Source organism: Serinus canaria, chromosome 3 (assembly GCF_022539315.1).
Source record: "Serinus canaria isolate serCan28SL12 chromosome 3, serCan2020, whole genome shotgun sequence".
In the NCBI taxonomy this organism is placed as follows: domain Eukaryota; kingdom Metazoa; phylum Chordata; class Aves; order Passeriformes; family Fringillidae; genus Serinus; species Serinus canaria.
The window spans coordinates 32,300,396-32,313,888 of NC_066316.1; the positions used below are offsets into that span (position 1 = coordinate 32,300,396).

Genomic DNA, 13,493 nt, shown 5'->3' on the forward strand with positions numbered 1-13,493 from the left:
ATGTTACTAATGAAGATCAGGTCTTTAACAGTGATAACTAAACTACTAGAAAGCAAAAAAAAATAATTCCAGTACTTTAAATATAAAAATACAATTTTGTGGGTGAAACTGCTGAAGTATCTTACCTGCAAACAGCAGAAAAAACTGTTGCTGAGTCCATTTAAGCTATAACAGGAGCAGAAGGTCCATTAGGTGATGGCCACAGACTTGGAGAGTGAGGTGTATAGCTGGTTCATCCTTGGAAGCAAGCAGATGGGTTCAGTATGGGAGAACTTAGGAAGTGCCTGCTAGAAGCCTCTCTGTGGACCTTGGGATGCACATTGCAACTGCTGTTGAAATGGCAGTTGAAATTGACCATACATCACTATTAAGGGGTGTGCACTGGGAAAAAAACCCTTCAGATTTATAATATATATGAGATGGATTTTGAGATATAAGTAGCAATGAGGTCTAGGAGCTCTGATAGATAACTCCACCAAAATACTGCCTTGGTGCTTAGTAACCATCAGCAAAGTAAATTCCATTTCAGTAAGTATTTAGGAGGACTTGAACAAATTTGTAGACATCATCTTCCTATTCACTGGTCCAACATGTAAGTCGTGTACTGTGTGATGTTCATTATATTCCTAAATTATAGAGTTGGAAGAGCTACTAAAAGATGAAAAGTAAAATATAAGGAACAGCACCTATATGAGGGATGGGAAGGTAGATTACTTTCTTCCCTGAAAAGTAAACTGCTGTGGAAGGAGTGCTAGAGACCTGTTCAATCTTTGGTGGCATGGAGAAAAATAAATAAATGGGGGGCATCAAATAAAAGTTTTTAACTACTGAGTTGAAAGCAATTAAAAGAAGGTAGTTCTTTGTGTAGCATCTCAAGGTGGCCTTACTGTTCTTCCTGCAAATTTTCTGGAATGCTAAAACTTAATGAGAGGTCAAAATTCACTGGAATATTTGGTGGCAAACTTTATTTTTCAAATGTTTTAAATCGTTAAATCAAGGTGGTGCCCCCTTTTACTCTGCCCCCCCCCCCCCCCAATATCAAGTATTATTACTTTATATGAACTCCATTCCAGTTGTGTTCACCCAAGGACTCAAAACTATGATTTCTCACCCCTGTGTCTGCCTGTAATTTAATTTACATGTGCTAAAGCTCGTTTTTTTTACCTGTCTCAAATGCCAGCACTTCAGCTGGATGACACTCAAGAGTGGAGCTCAGTGAAGAGCAAATTGTTTTACTCGACTTTCTAGACAGGCTCGATCAACATTTCATAACTAAGTTCACCTTACTAAGAGAATTCTGAAATCATTTCAGCTGTGCCCACACAATGCTAAAGTGCCTGATACAGAATTAAAAGGTATTGGATCTGGATGTGACACTGGATTACTTTGTAATTCAACTGTGTTTTAAGTAGGCACTAATTTCACTAATGTGGTCAATGTCTTGACTGCCATAATTTATCCTCTGGATGAAGATTTTCTGCTATTTCCTGGGCACCAATTCTATCCCAAACACTGAGTAATCCAAGTACCAAATATTTTCATTTTTTATACCTTAGTTGTTTGTTTCTACTATATATGTGGATACCTGTGAACTTCAAATCTATTGTTCAGATTAATTTTGTTGTCTGTAAATTAAATATTAATTGGTGTAAAATTAATATAAAAAGAGAAAGCATACAAGTGTCAATATTTTGTGATGCAAAATATTTTTATAAATGTTCCGATATATGGTGTATGTATATATAAAAATTTTCTTCTTTGATAGATCATCCTTTAATCACATTATTTTGCAGTTCTGAAATATTGATGATTTGCAATCCTTTTTTTTTTTTTTTTTTTTACTTGGTAATATACTCATAAATGAACTGTGTATGTTCAAAAAGTCACTGTAACGTTTGATAAGGATTTTTTTTTGTCTGTTTTCTTTTCTGGGTTTTATATTGTTTTGCTGTGGGGTACTGGGGATTTTTAAGTTTCTTTAATAATGACTGATAAATATGGAATTTAATGTAAATATCCAGAAATCTAATAACAATTCTCACTTAATATTTTCATTATGTTGTATTACAGTTAAGTAAAGGCTTTATCTACAGCCAAGCAATCTATTTACAGTTTTTCTAATTGTCTATTCTACTTCCAACTGTTATCTTTCTTCCCTTTTCCCCTTAGTCAGCTGCAGGCCCATGGGTAAACAGTGTTGAACCAGACAATGAGTCTTTGTGGCTTTTTAATTGTGATTAACTCAGTACCTGTCTTTAGCTGAGAAAATGTAACCTACTAATGATGCCTTTTTACAGCACTGACCTTAGGGTGGAGGGACCACATGTCCTCTTTGAGACTGGGCTTTACTGGTGAATATTGTTATAAAACCTAAATAATCTCTCAGTGTAATCATGATAAAACTGTCTAGCTAAAATCTAAAAGGAACAAGAGTAGGTAAAGCAGCAACAAAGCCAAGTTTTATATATTTATTTATGAAGTAAATCATAATCTTTGTATGCTTTGGTTTTATTTTGAAGGGCCCATCTTGCTGGGATGATGTGCTAATTCCCAACAGAATAGGAGGTGTTTGCCAGTCCGAAGGGTGCAATGGAAATGTAGCGGTAAGATTTTGTCGTGTGTCTCCAAGTATTGTGCTGTTCTTTTCTTTTCAAACTGACACGTTTTCCCTTTATCAGCTACAAACCACTCATAAGAATAGTTCTTTGTAACAGTGCTGACCATGTTAGAATTTCAGTAATGACTGTGAAGAGACAGGTATGGTACACTTCAACAGAACTGTTCAGCATTAGATAATTAACCTCTGATGTCTTGTGAAAGGGAGGAACTCTGGTCAGATGCTATTTGGAATGAAGGAGGAAATAATTTTATTTCATCCTTTGCACTGAAGTATAACTCTTAGAGTTTCAATTATGCAAAGGTTAAATATGGTATGTAATAATTAAATGTTTCTGTCAATGCTTATTTTATAATTGTTATGTACACCTTTGCCTTGAAAGCTTCAAATTTCCATGTCATATTGCACATCAAAACTTGCATATTGGGCTTTGGCCACAGGAGTAGGTTTTTCATACTGATCACTGTCCAATTTCTCTCCCACATCTTGTTGCTTCCTCTGTTTCTTTAAATGACATCAATGAAAAGACTGAGTATGAAGGAGCATAGGTTTATCAAATTATTAATAAAGATTTTTCAAAACATTATGTATACTTGTATCTTCATATGTATTAGATATAGCATCTAACACTAAAGTCTTAGAGGTAATTCCTTCTCAAGAAAAAGCTTAGTTTAAGTGTTCCTTCAGGACAGAGGTTTTAAAGGTAAACTTGAATTTCCTACATATGAAAAGTTTCTATTCATCAATGATTTGCAGACTGAAGCTACACAAACTACTTTTTCCAGAGTTGCTCACCTGCTCTGGTGTAACCTTCTCTTTGTCTTCCCTAGCAAGACAGTTGTGAAGTGGTGTGTCCTTACAGTTCCATAGGTGTCTCCTGCCTGGCCACAGTTGGTGCCAGAAAATATTTTTATCGAACTTTAGATACCAAATGGTTGCATTAATAGCGTGGGATGTAGGGCTGAGTCCATGTGCAGCCAACAGAAAATGAGGTCTGGCAGCCTTTGGTCTTCTGCTTCTTCATGTGCACCTTGTAGCAGTGTTTGAGCCACCCAGGAATCACAGCATGTCCTGGGCTGGAAGGGAAACACAAAGACCATGACCTTGAAAGTGGCAAGTGTTAGACTTTCAAATGCTATTCTCTGGGCAGTACAATTCCCAGTTTTGTCGCCTTTTGGCAGAATATACCTGACTGACTTGCAGCTGCCAATTTACAGCTTTTGTTACCCAGTGCATTTGTGGAAAAAGTAGAGAAATAATGACACTTTTGGCAACCCTGCCTCCTGAACTACAACCCATTCCCTCATTGAATCAGTTCTTATTTTTTGAAAGCAGAAAATGAAGCAAAATGCCATCTTTGTGGAGAGAGAAGAAAAAAAACCACTGACCATAATACTAAAATCTAATGCTGTGGCAAACAACCAATACCCAGTCGACTAAGCCCCATGACTGCAGTTGCTGTCGATTCCTCTGGCAAGTTGCATACTTAGCAGAGCCAAGGATCAGTGTTAGCTTTCAGTAAGGCATCACTGAATACATTTCAGAAGACACCCTATATTAGACAGACATGTTGCTAATGCAGCTTGAGACAACCTGGACTGAAGGCATGAGTCTGTTACTGGAGAAATGTGCTGTTCTTTTTATTTTCAAACTGACACATTTTCCCTTTATCAGCTACAAACCACTCTATCCAACAGTGTTAGAACTGAACCAGACTGAGGTGCAAGAACACTCCTAATTTTTATGATTTCTCAACCATAATTTCCAGCAAGATCAATCTAGTCAAGAAAAACTAAGCACTTGAGTGTGTTGAACTTCTTTTTTACGTGACTAGTAAGTAGGTAAACCTGCATCAAATATTTGAATTGAGGGCTTGTTGAGATCCTCTGGTTGCTGAAAGACATCTTTCTTGTGTTTTGGGATTGTTTGTTTTTCTTTGGCCTCAATCACTGTGAAAACACATCTTTACTTTCTGGGAAATCTTCCATTTCAAAGGCTTACATCACTAAGATTTTTGTTTTGTGTCTTGCTCCTAAAGGGAAATAGTAGAGATCCTACAGATGTATTTCCAAGGATTTGCCGTTCTTTTCTGCTCTAGTAAAACAGACTAACTGTTTGGAACAGAATTAAAATAACCTTAACTAAACCATGGGTTAAAACCTCTAGGCTTTTCTTGCCTGTTACAATTTTTGGAAGATTAAGTCATATTTTATCATTAACTATTTATTTTTGCATCTTTATGACAAAGTTTGTGGAGTTATATCTCTGAAATAGCTCCAGAGTGTATGTGTTTCTTTATTGTGATATGCAATGAAGAAGCTTTAAGGCTGTTGGTTGTAAGTTATCAGCAAACTGCAAATACTGCTGTTTAAGGAAAAAAAATTCCTCCATTATTTCTCCTCCAAGTCATGTTTCAGTTAAAAATTGATTTTTTGTCAATTTTCAATTTTTCTAAGCACCAATTTGCAACATAAAAAACCACAAGGTAATGTGCTTTCCCCCAAAATACTACTTTGTATGTATTTTGGTATGAAATTGGTCTCTTGGAAGAATGACAGACTTTAATTCATTTGGTTGCAAAAATGTAAATAAAAGAATTGACTGAGAAAATAATGAAAATCAAATTTCATTTCAGTTAAATAAAATTTCTAATGATTTGTAGAAGATATAATGATTATCCTAATGTTAAGTGCACTGTGATTCGATATGGGCTCCAGTGTGCTCCCAAGCAGAGGTCACTGTGGGGTTTTTAACATTAATTACAGTCTATCAGAACCAGTCTGAACTTCTACACCTTCAAAAAGATTAAGCTTCTGTGAACACTTATGCTGCTGCAATTGTAGAAAAACCACTTTTATACCAAACTTTAATTATAATACTTTGGAAATGGAAGAGTCAACTTTAGCTGTTTTGAATGCAGATTTAAATCAATCTTTCAAACTGTTTCACAAATTAGGACCATTCATTAAATGGAAAAGAACCTTGTAGTTTTGGTTTCTGTCTCAAAACACTTTTAGCCAGAAACACTCTATGTAGCTGTGCAAGTGTGCTTGGAAACAGGTGTGGTTCTATGCATCTTACAGATGCTCTTCTCATATAAGCATTTTTTTACTACCTAGAACAGAATGATGTAGGTTGGAAAAATCCTTTAAGATAATCAAGTCCAACTGTTAACCAGCACTGCCAAGCCCACCACTAAAACAGGTTCCGAGGGTATTTCTGGTGTAATTTTTGAGGATTCATGCTCATCTTTACAAGTGACCAGAATACATGTAATACTCAACTTATTATTTAGCCTTCCCTAATTCAAATGAAATATTACTGAAGGAGTTTTCTTGTTAGACTTTAATCTGTCTCTCAGACAGAATTCTGTTTATCATCCATTGAAGTGAATTTTTGATTAAGGACTTTTTCTACTTATGTATGTAAAATTCTATTATATTTGCTTTCTCATGTAGGCTCATGCTTTTTAAAAGTCATCAAGAACCACAGAAATAATGTGTCTTTTCATGGTGAGACAGAGCTTAATACCACCGTAAACCACTGAAGTGGTTATTTCGTAGGAATCAGCTCCACCTTAGTTCCTCATTCCAGTGAATATGCATCAGTGAAAGACATTTCCATATCCCCAGGGAAAAATGTAAGGGAAATCTTTTTGAACTTTAGAAACCTGTGAAAAAGTATTAATGTTCTGCATGTGTTCTTGGGGTTATCATTGGATGTGCAAAAAAGAGTTGCTGTAGACTTGAAAATCTCAGAAATAATTAAAGGGTTAAAGAGGATTATAGGTCAGATATGGCTTAAGCTATTGGGAATAAGGAAAATGAAAATCACTGTAATAGAAAGATAAATATACTTCTCTTCCCATTTGGTACGTATCACTACTCTTACCTTGAATTCTTTGTTTTTGATGAAGACTGCATCAGCTGTCATCATAATTGAATACCATTTTTATCTCTGCTCCAGTTACTGAAACATGCTAGGATTCAACAAACCATTTTTAAAAGAAGCACCAGGACTTCTGTGAAATTTTGGAAGCATCTCTAAGTACTGGATTTTCTTAAATATCAGTACACCCTTCTAATCAAACTCTACAGTCATCTCCCTTGCCCAAGGCAAAGATTTATATTTCGAGTTGGATCCCTTTTTTTTTTCTAATGTTTAGTGTTGGCCACTATATGTGATTTTAAATAGTTCAATTCCACTATACATTAGTCTCACTGTTGTAGGGTATGTTTGAGAGCAAAGAGATTGCCATAGGAAGCATGTTTGGTTTTTTAAATTATGTAGATTTTATTATTATTACCATTCTTATTGTGTGACTTTTGAATCTTGCAATTTTATATTTACTATACTGAAATGTTTAAACATTTCCCATCTTTTTCCTTTCCTGCTTGTTTATTGTCATTAGGTTTGGCACAGAGAACAGCAATATTATGCCTTCCTTTCATAGTCTGTTCCACAGGGAACCTGTGTTCATCTGAAATAGTTTGGACTAATAAATCAAGGGAACAGTGTTCAGCTTGTATGCTTTAAATACACGGCTTACCAAATGATTCTTTTTCTTTCAAGTGTCTAAAGCTATTCTTTTCAAACATTACTGTTCAGATGAAATATGTTTCATTTTTCATCTCATTTTGCTTTGATTAGCTCAGACCTCTGTTTCAGTTGAGAACATAAATAAATCCTGTTAAAATCTCATGAGCAAAGTAGTGAATTTAATGATGTTATCAAAATATGAATATAGTAAAGGACTATATTATCATTATAGGAAAGATCTGCTACATTGCTTTATTATTTATTCATTGCTTTTTGTGAACAATGATTATTATTATTAAAGGTACTATGTCTGTCCATCCCTGGAGCCATTGTAGTATTTTCAATGTCATAATGTTACTATGACTAATTTTTAAAATTCCGGAATGTTTCTTAATACCAAGAAGCCTCTTGACTTTGCATTTTTAATTTATTTCAGTGCTATCCATGTTAGTTTGCCTTATGCAGAATAGAGTGGTCCAGATAATATATGCTATTAAAAAAGATCACAATGAGTATGATGGAGTAGGAGTGCTAACTAAAATACCAGATAATCTTATTTCAGAAATATTAAATCGAAACAAGGATTCTTTTCATAGAATGATTTAAGTTGGAAAAGACTTCCAAGATTATTCAGTCTTACCTTTGACCAATCACTGCCTTGTCAACTAGGCTGTAGCATAAAGTGCCACAACAATCTGTTCCAATGCTTAAACACCCATTCTGTGAAGAAATTCTTCCCAATGTCTGACTTGAGCTGCCTCTGGCACAGCTTGAGGCTCCCTTCTCCTGTCACCAGTTACCAGGGAGAAGAGGCTGACCCCCACATGGCTTCAACATCCTTTCAGGGAATTGTAGAGAGAATGCAGTTACCTCAAGTCTTTTCTTCAGGCTAAACAATCTCAGTTCCCTCAGTCACTGTGACACCTTCTTTATTCAGTCCTCATAGAATTCTGGTATGGCTTTGGTTGGAAGGCACTGTTCATCTCATTCCAACCCCCTCACTGTGGGCAGGGATGCCTTCCACTGGACCAAGGTGCTCAAAGCCTCATCCAAGATGGCCTTGAACACTTCTAGGGATGGGATATCCACAGATTCTTGGGGCAGCCTGTGCCAGTTCCTCACCACCCTCACAGTGAAGAATTTGTTCCTAATTTCTAATCTAAACCAATGTTCTCTCAGTTTAAGTCTTCTGTCACTACATTCCCTTGTGCAAAGTCTCTTTTCAGCCTTCTTGTGGGCCGCCTTCACGGGCTGGAAGGCTGCTCTAATGTCACCCCAGAGCCTTCTCTTCTCCAGGCTGAACAAATCCCAATTTCTTAGCTTGTCTTCATAGGAGAGGAGCTCCAGGTACTGATCATCTTACTGACTCTGCCCTGGATCTGCTCCAACAGGTCCATGACCTTCCTGTTCTGGGGTCCTGTGCAGCGCTCCAGGTGGGATATCACAAAGGCAGAATAGAGGGGGAGAATCTTCTTTTTTGGCCCATTGGCCATGCTGCTTTGGGTGCAGCCAAGGATAGAGGTGGCTTTCTGGACTGTGGGCACACACTGCCAGGTTATCTTCTCACTGCCAAGTCCTTCTCACCTGGGCTGTTCTCAATCCATTCTCCTCCCAGCCTGTGCTTGTACTTGGGGTTGCAAAGTGTAGGATCTTGCACCTGGCCCTGTTGAACTTAATGAGGGCCCCCTTTCTCAAGCCTGACCTGTCCCCTCTGGATGGCATCCCTTTCCTCCAGCTGGTCAATAGCATCATGTAATTTGGTGTCAGCAGCAGCCTTGCTAAAGCTGTGCTCAGTCCCACTGTCTGTGTTGCCAGTAAAGACGTTAAATAGTGCCAGTCCCAGTGCAAATCTGTGAGGAAAGCCACTCATCACTGGTCTCCACTTGGGCATTGAGACATCAAAAACAGCTCTTTGAGTGCAACCATCCAGCCAATTCTTATCCACTGAGTCCATCCTTGCAAATCGATGCCTCTCTAGTTAAGAGACATGGATGCTGTGTGTGACACCATCAAATGTTCTGCACAGGTCCATGTCACTGACATCAGTTACTCCTCCCTCACCTACCACCACTGTGGCCTCTTCACAGAAGGCCACCAAATTTGTCAGGCACAATTTTCCATTAGTGAAGGCATGTTGGCTGTCATCAATCACCTTATTTTCCATGTGCCTTAGCATAGTTTCCAGGAAGATCAACTCCCTAACCCTAATGGGGGAAGAGGTGTGACTGACTGGCCTGCAGATCATTTTTTCCTTTTTAAAAAGTGGGGGTTGTATTTGCCCTTGTCCAGTCAGTGAGAGCTTCACTGGACTACCATGACTTCTCAAATAAGATGAATAATGGCTGAGAATCTTTATTCACCTCGGGTCCCATGGACTTGTGAAACTTCTGGTTCCTTAGAAGGTCTCAAATCTGATATCCCTCAGTGGTCCTTACTTCTGCCTTCTGTGATTTGGGTGGGGAGGCTGGAGCATTACCAGTGAAGACAAAAATAGTCCTTAACTCCTCATACTTTTCCACATATGAGAGATACTCTTTTAAGAGGAGATTTATTCAAATACCATACAAGACGAATTTGAGAATCTTTCCTATTTACCAGATTCTCTGACCATTGCTTTTTCTATTTAAGAACTGTTTTATTATTTTATGCTCAGTAATGTGGCAAGTAATTCAAGAAAGAATTAAAGCATAAATGCATGTTAAGTAACGAGCAGACCAGACTCATTAATGTAGTTTCTCTTTTCTATTTTGTGATATAAGAAGGGCAAGGAAACAATTTCAGAGATTTTTTATTTTTAAAGCTGTTTCTCTTCACAAACCTATCTATTCACCAAATGAAATAAAAACATGGCAAGTAGTAGTGATACCACTGGTTCAAACCACAAGAGTGCTGATATGTGTTGATATTCAGCTGTTTAATTAGACTAATTTAACTATGATGTTATCCTGATGTTTCCAGTTTGGCTGATCACCTAGCAAAAATCTCACTCTTTTCAAGTTGCTGCCTCACTGGACAGAATGGCCCTTCCAGCTTGATTTCTGGCTGTTTTAAAATGCCATATCATGCTTTTGATCTCAGATGAGCTGTTTATGTGGCTTTGTCAGTGATTTTTAGGTTTCATTGCTCCCACTCCTTAGATTTTGGGCCATCTGTAATATTTATGAGTAATTACTTTATGCCTTCATCCAGATCATTAAGAAATGTTTTGAATAGCATGGGGCTAGGAGATGATCACTGCAAGTCACCTTGAAAAACAGACATTGGATGATTCACTGTGGGAAATTACATTTTGAAACATATCAGTTAAAGGTCTCTAACATTGGTCTCATAGTGTTCTAGCATCTTAATCAAAATGTCAGTGCCATATCAAATGCTACACATAAATCTGGGTAAATTCCTACATTGCTTTTATGATGTTCTACTACGTTTGTAATCTCATAAAAGTGTCAGGTGAGTTTGATGGAGTTGGGTTACTATAATCCACATTGATTGGCATTAATTACAGATCCCTCTTTTATTAATCAAGCACCATATTAGCTATGTATTGTATGTAGGGCTGGTGTCAGGTTTCCATGCTGATAATTGCCTAGATTACCTCATGTAAAGTTGCCCTAAATGATGACATGATGTGGTTGTGTTCCTGTAAAGCTGTGTATTTTAAACCCTCTCTGAATGTGGGTGGAGTTTATTTAGTCATCAGTGCATTTTCTGAGTAAAAAAGAGATGAATAGTACTGAAAACTACACCTTGGGGCTTTGGAAAAAGCTGTGAAAGTGCTGTGATCGTATTTTGCTGATTTCAGTTAGGCTTTAAATTAATATACCTAACAGCAAATAGAGATTAAAAATATTTACTTCAAATGCTTGATTGCAAAGAAAGACACACAGCAGGTGATTTACCGTGGTATTTAAACATGGTAATACTCTGGTATTTAAACATTTTAAACAAAACATTGTTTTTTAATATGTTTTGAGGTTCTTTCCATTCTTCCTCCAAATTATGTCAACTCTACATTTCTTAGATTCTTCTTTAGGAAACTATAACTAGATTTTTTACAGCTATTCTCAAAGTAACCTCATTCTGGAGTAGATCAATTTTTCCTTTATAAAGAAATTCTATTATTCTACTTCTCAGTTCAGAAAAATCAATGATAGGTGAAAAACTGAATTATAAAATAGAATTAATTCTATACAGGGACAGAAAGCTAAATAATTTATCTTGAAATATAAGTTAAAGCTTTTATAATTAAGATCTGTCCTCTTTTTTTTTAAAAAACAAAGGAAAGTGAATACTTATTCACTCCTCATCAGTGTAAACACAATATTTCTACAATATATTTACTGGCTTTTTTGTGGGCCACATACTGTGTCGGTATCAAAACCCATTACTGGTGCTCATAACAGGTATGATTTAGATCAGTTGATTATATATATTTTTTTTTTCACCAAAAAAGTCTTTAAACTGAGACAAGCCAGCTCTTGGGAGCTGTTCGTCAGTTTTCACATCTCACCAATAATTAAAAATTGGTAATAGTTTTTCTGATCTGAAATTTGCATTCACATTCTGGCAAACCCAAAGGCACTCAGTTATTTTTATTCTATGCTGAATGGTCTCAGGAAATTTAGCTCATCTTTCCTGTGTTGACACCATCATTTTTATTTGCATATGTGGAAATGCCTTAATTTTGGAAGAGATGGAACAAAAAATGTTGATGATTATAATGCTTTGTTTCAAACAAATCCTCTGCTCTTTTGGATGTCATTCTTCAGTTGTTAACACTGTTAAATAGAGAAAAACACCACCACCACCACCTCTGTCTTTGTTGCTTGTTTTGTTTTTGCATCTGTAGTTCCATTCCAGAAAACCTTAGCTTGAAAACATGAGCATTAAGCATGCTTTCAGTGTTTTATTCTGTCTTGTATGAGCAATTTATGTGATTGTGCTCAGCTGCTAGGTTCTCATTGCCCTTCACAACTGCCTTTTAAAAATAGGCAGTTGTTTTGAACAGAACTTGGCATTTTCATCAATGATAGAGCTCTTGAAAAATTCTTCAGATAGTGTAGAGGCTTCCTCATTTGATGAGAAGAAATTTTAGGTGAGTTGAAAATGTGTCCTGTTGTAGGAATCAGTGAGACCATTGGAAAGACTGATAACTGTGTACTAACAAGCCAACAGCTTTTCTTCAATTTGTTCAATGCCCCTGGTTTCACTGAAAAAGTTAATTTTTAGAAATTATCATTTCTATATCCTCCTTGAGACTGTCAGTATGAAGGGTCTGGTGTTTGAGACAGTGAGCAGAGCACAGCTTGTGTTCATCTGACCAAATCCTGGATCATTCTTGTAATAATTCCTTTGACTGTGCTGAAAGGTAGATTTTGTACTTGCAAACCAAAACTGAATGTAAACTCACCTTTTAATGTTTTAAAGGTATTTTGCTTCTAGAAATGTCTGAAAATCATGCTGATGATGTACTGCAGCAAGGAACTTATTCTGTACTGGTGCTGTGTTGGCTGTCATAAAAACTTAATATGGTATGATTGTAACATCCTATTTCAGCCTGATGCAGTGTCCCTTTCCTGTTATTGTAATGTTGAAATCAACCACGGGGAGATTCCTCTTTTCCCATTATGTAATTAATCTTCAGCACACTCTACCATGATAGAGTGTGGAAGTTGCTATGTGTTCAAAAAGTGACAAACTAATGGAAGAAAAATCCATTGAGAACTATTAAATGTGAAAAGACTCCTTCTGGTTTATGAAGTCTCTGAACAACAAATTGCTGGAGATTAGGAACAGGGTTTTGGTAAATACTGTTTTCAATTTTTAAATTGTTTTTACCACACATACTAGACATCTACTGTTAACTTCCTGCTAGAGACAAGATCTGAGGTTGAATGTGCTGCTCGATGATTTCATGTGGTGAAACGTGTGTAACCAACAGTTCTCTTATGGAAGATGGTTATCTTTAGATTGAGATAAAATAAATAAGACAAATATATCTCTTATAATCCATGTAATTTTTTTCAATTTTCATTCATCCATCCATCCCAAGTCTTAGCTACACCTAGCATGAACACAATAGGCAAGTAGAATCCAAACTCAGTGTGTTGCATTCTGCTGCCATGGGAAGGAGGGGTGAGACACTGTCGCTGGCATGTGTTGTTGCCATTAGATGCTCTTGAGCCTAGTAGTGAGAGCAGTTTTGTAGTTATTCTGTTTTTGTTGGATGTTGACCAAGTAATTTTCACCTGTTATTTGGAGGCCATATACCATTAATGTATTTTGTCTATTCAAGTTTTAGGAAACGTGGATATTTGGGGACCTGAACAAATTGGGA

The 13,493-nt window shown here is 36.7% G+C and overlaps 1 protein-coding gene across 2 annotated transcripts in view; it reads left to right on the forward strand.

The window, feature by feature from the left end:
* Positions 1–13,493, forward strand: part of PRKN (parkin RBR E3 ubiquitin protein ligase) — a 678,491-nt gene that overhangs the window by 299,281 nt on the left and 365,717 nt on the right. For both annotated transcript variants that reach the window (XM_030235709.2, XM_018915631.2), the window contains exon 5: positions 2,520–2,603. In XM_030235709.2, the coding sequence (XP_030091569.1) occupies positions 2,520–2,603 (84 nt within the window). The remainder of the gene's footprint in view (positions 1–2,519; positions 2,604–13,493) is intronic.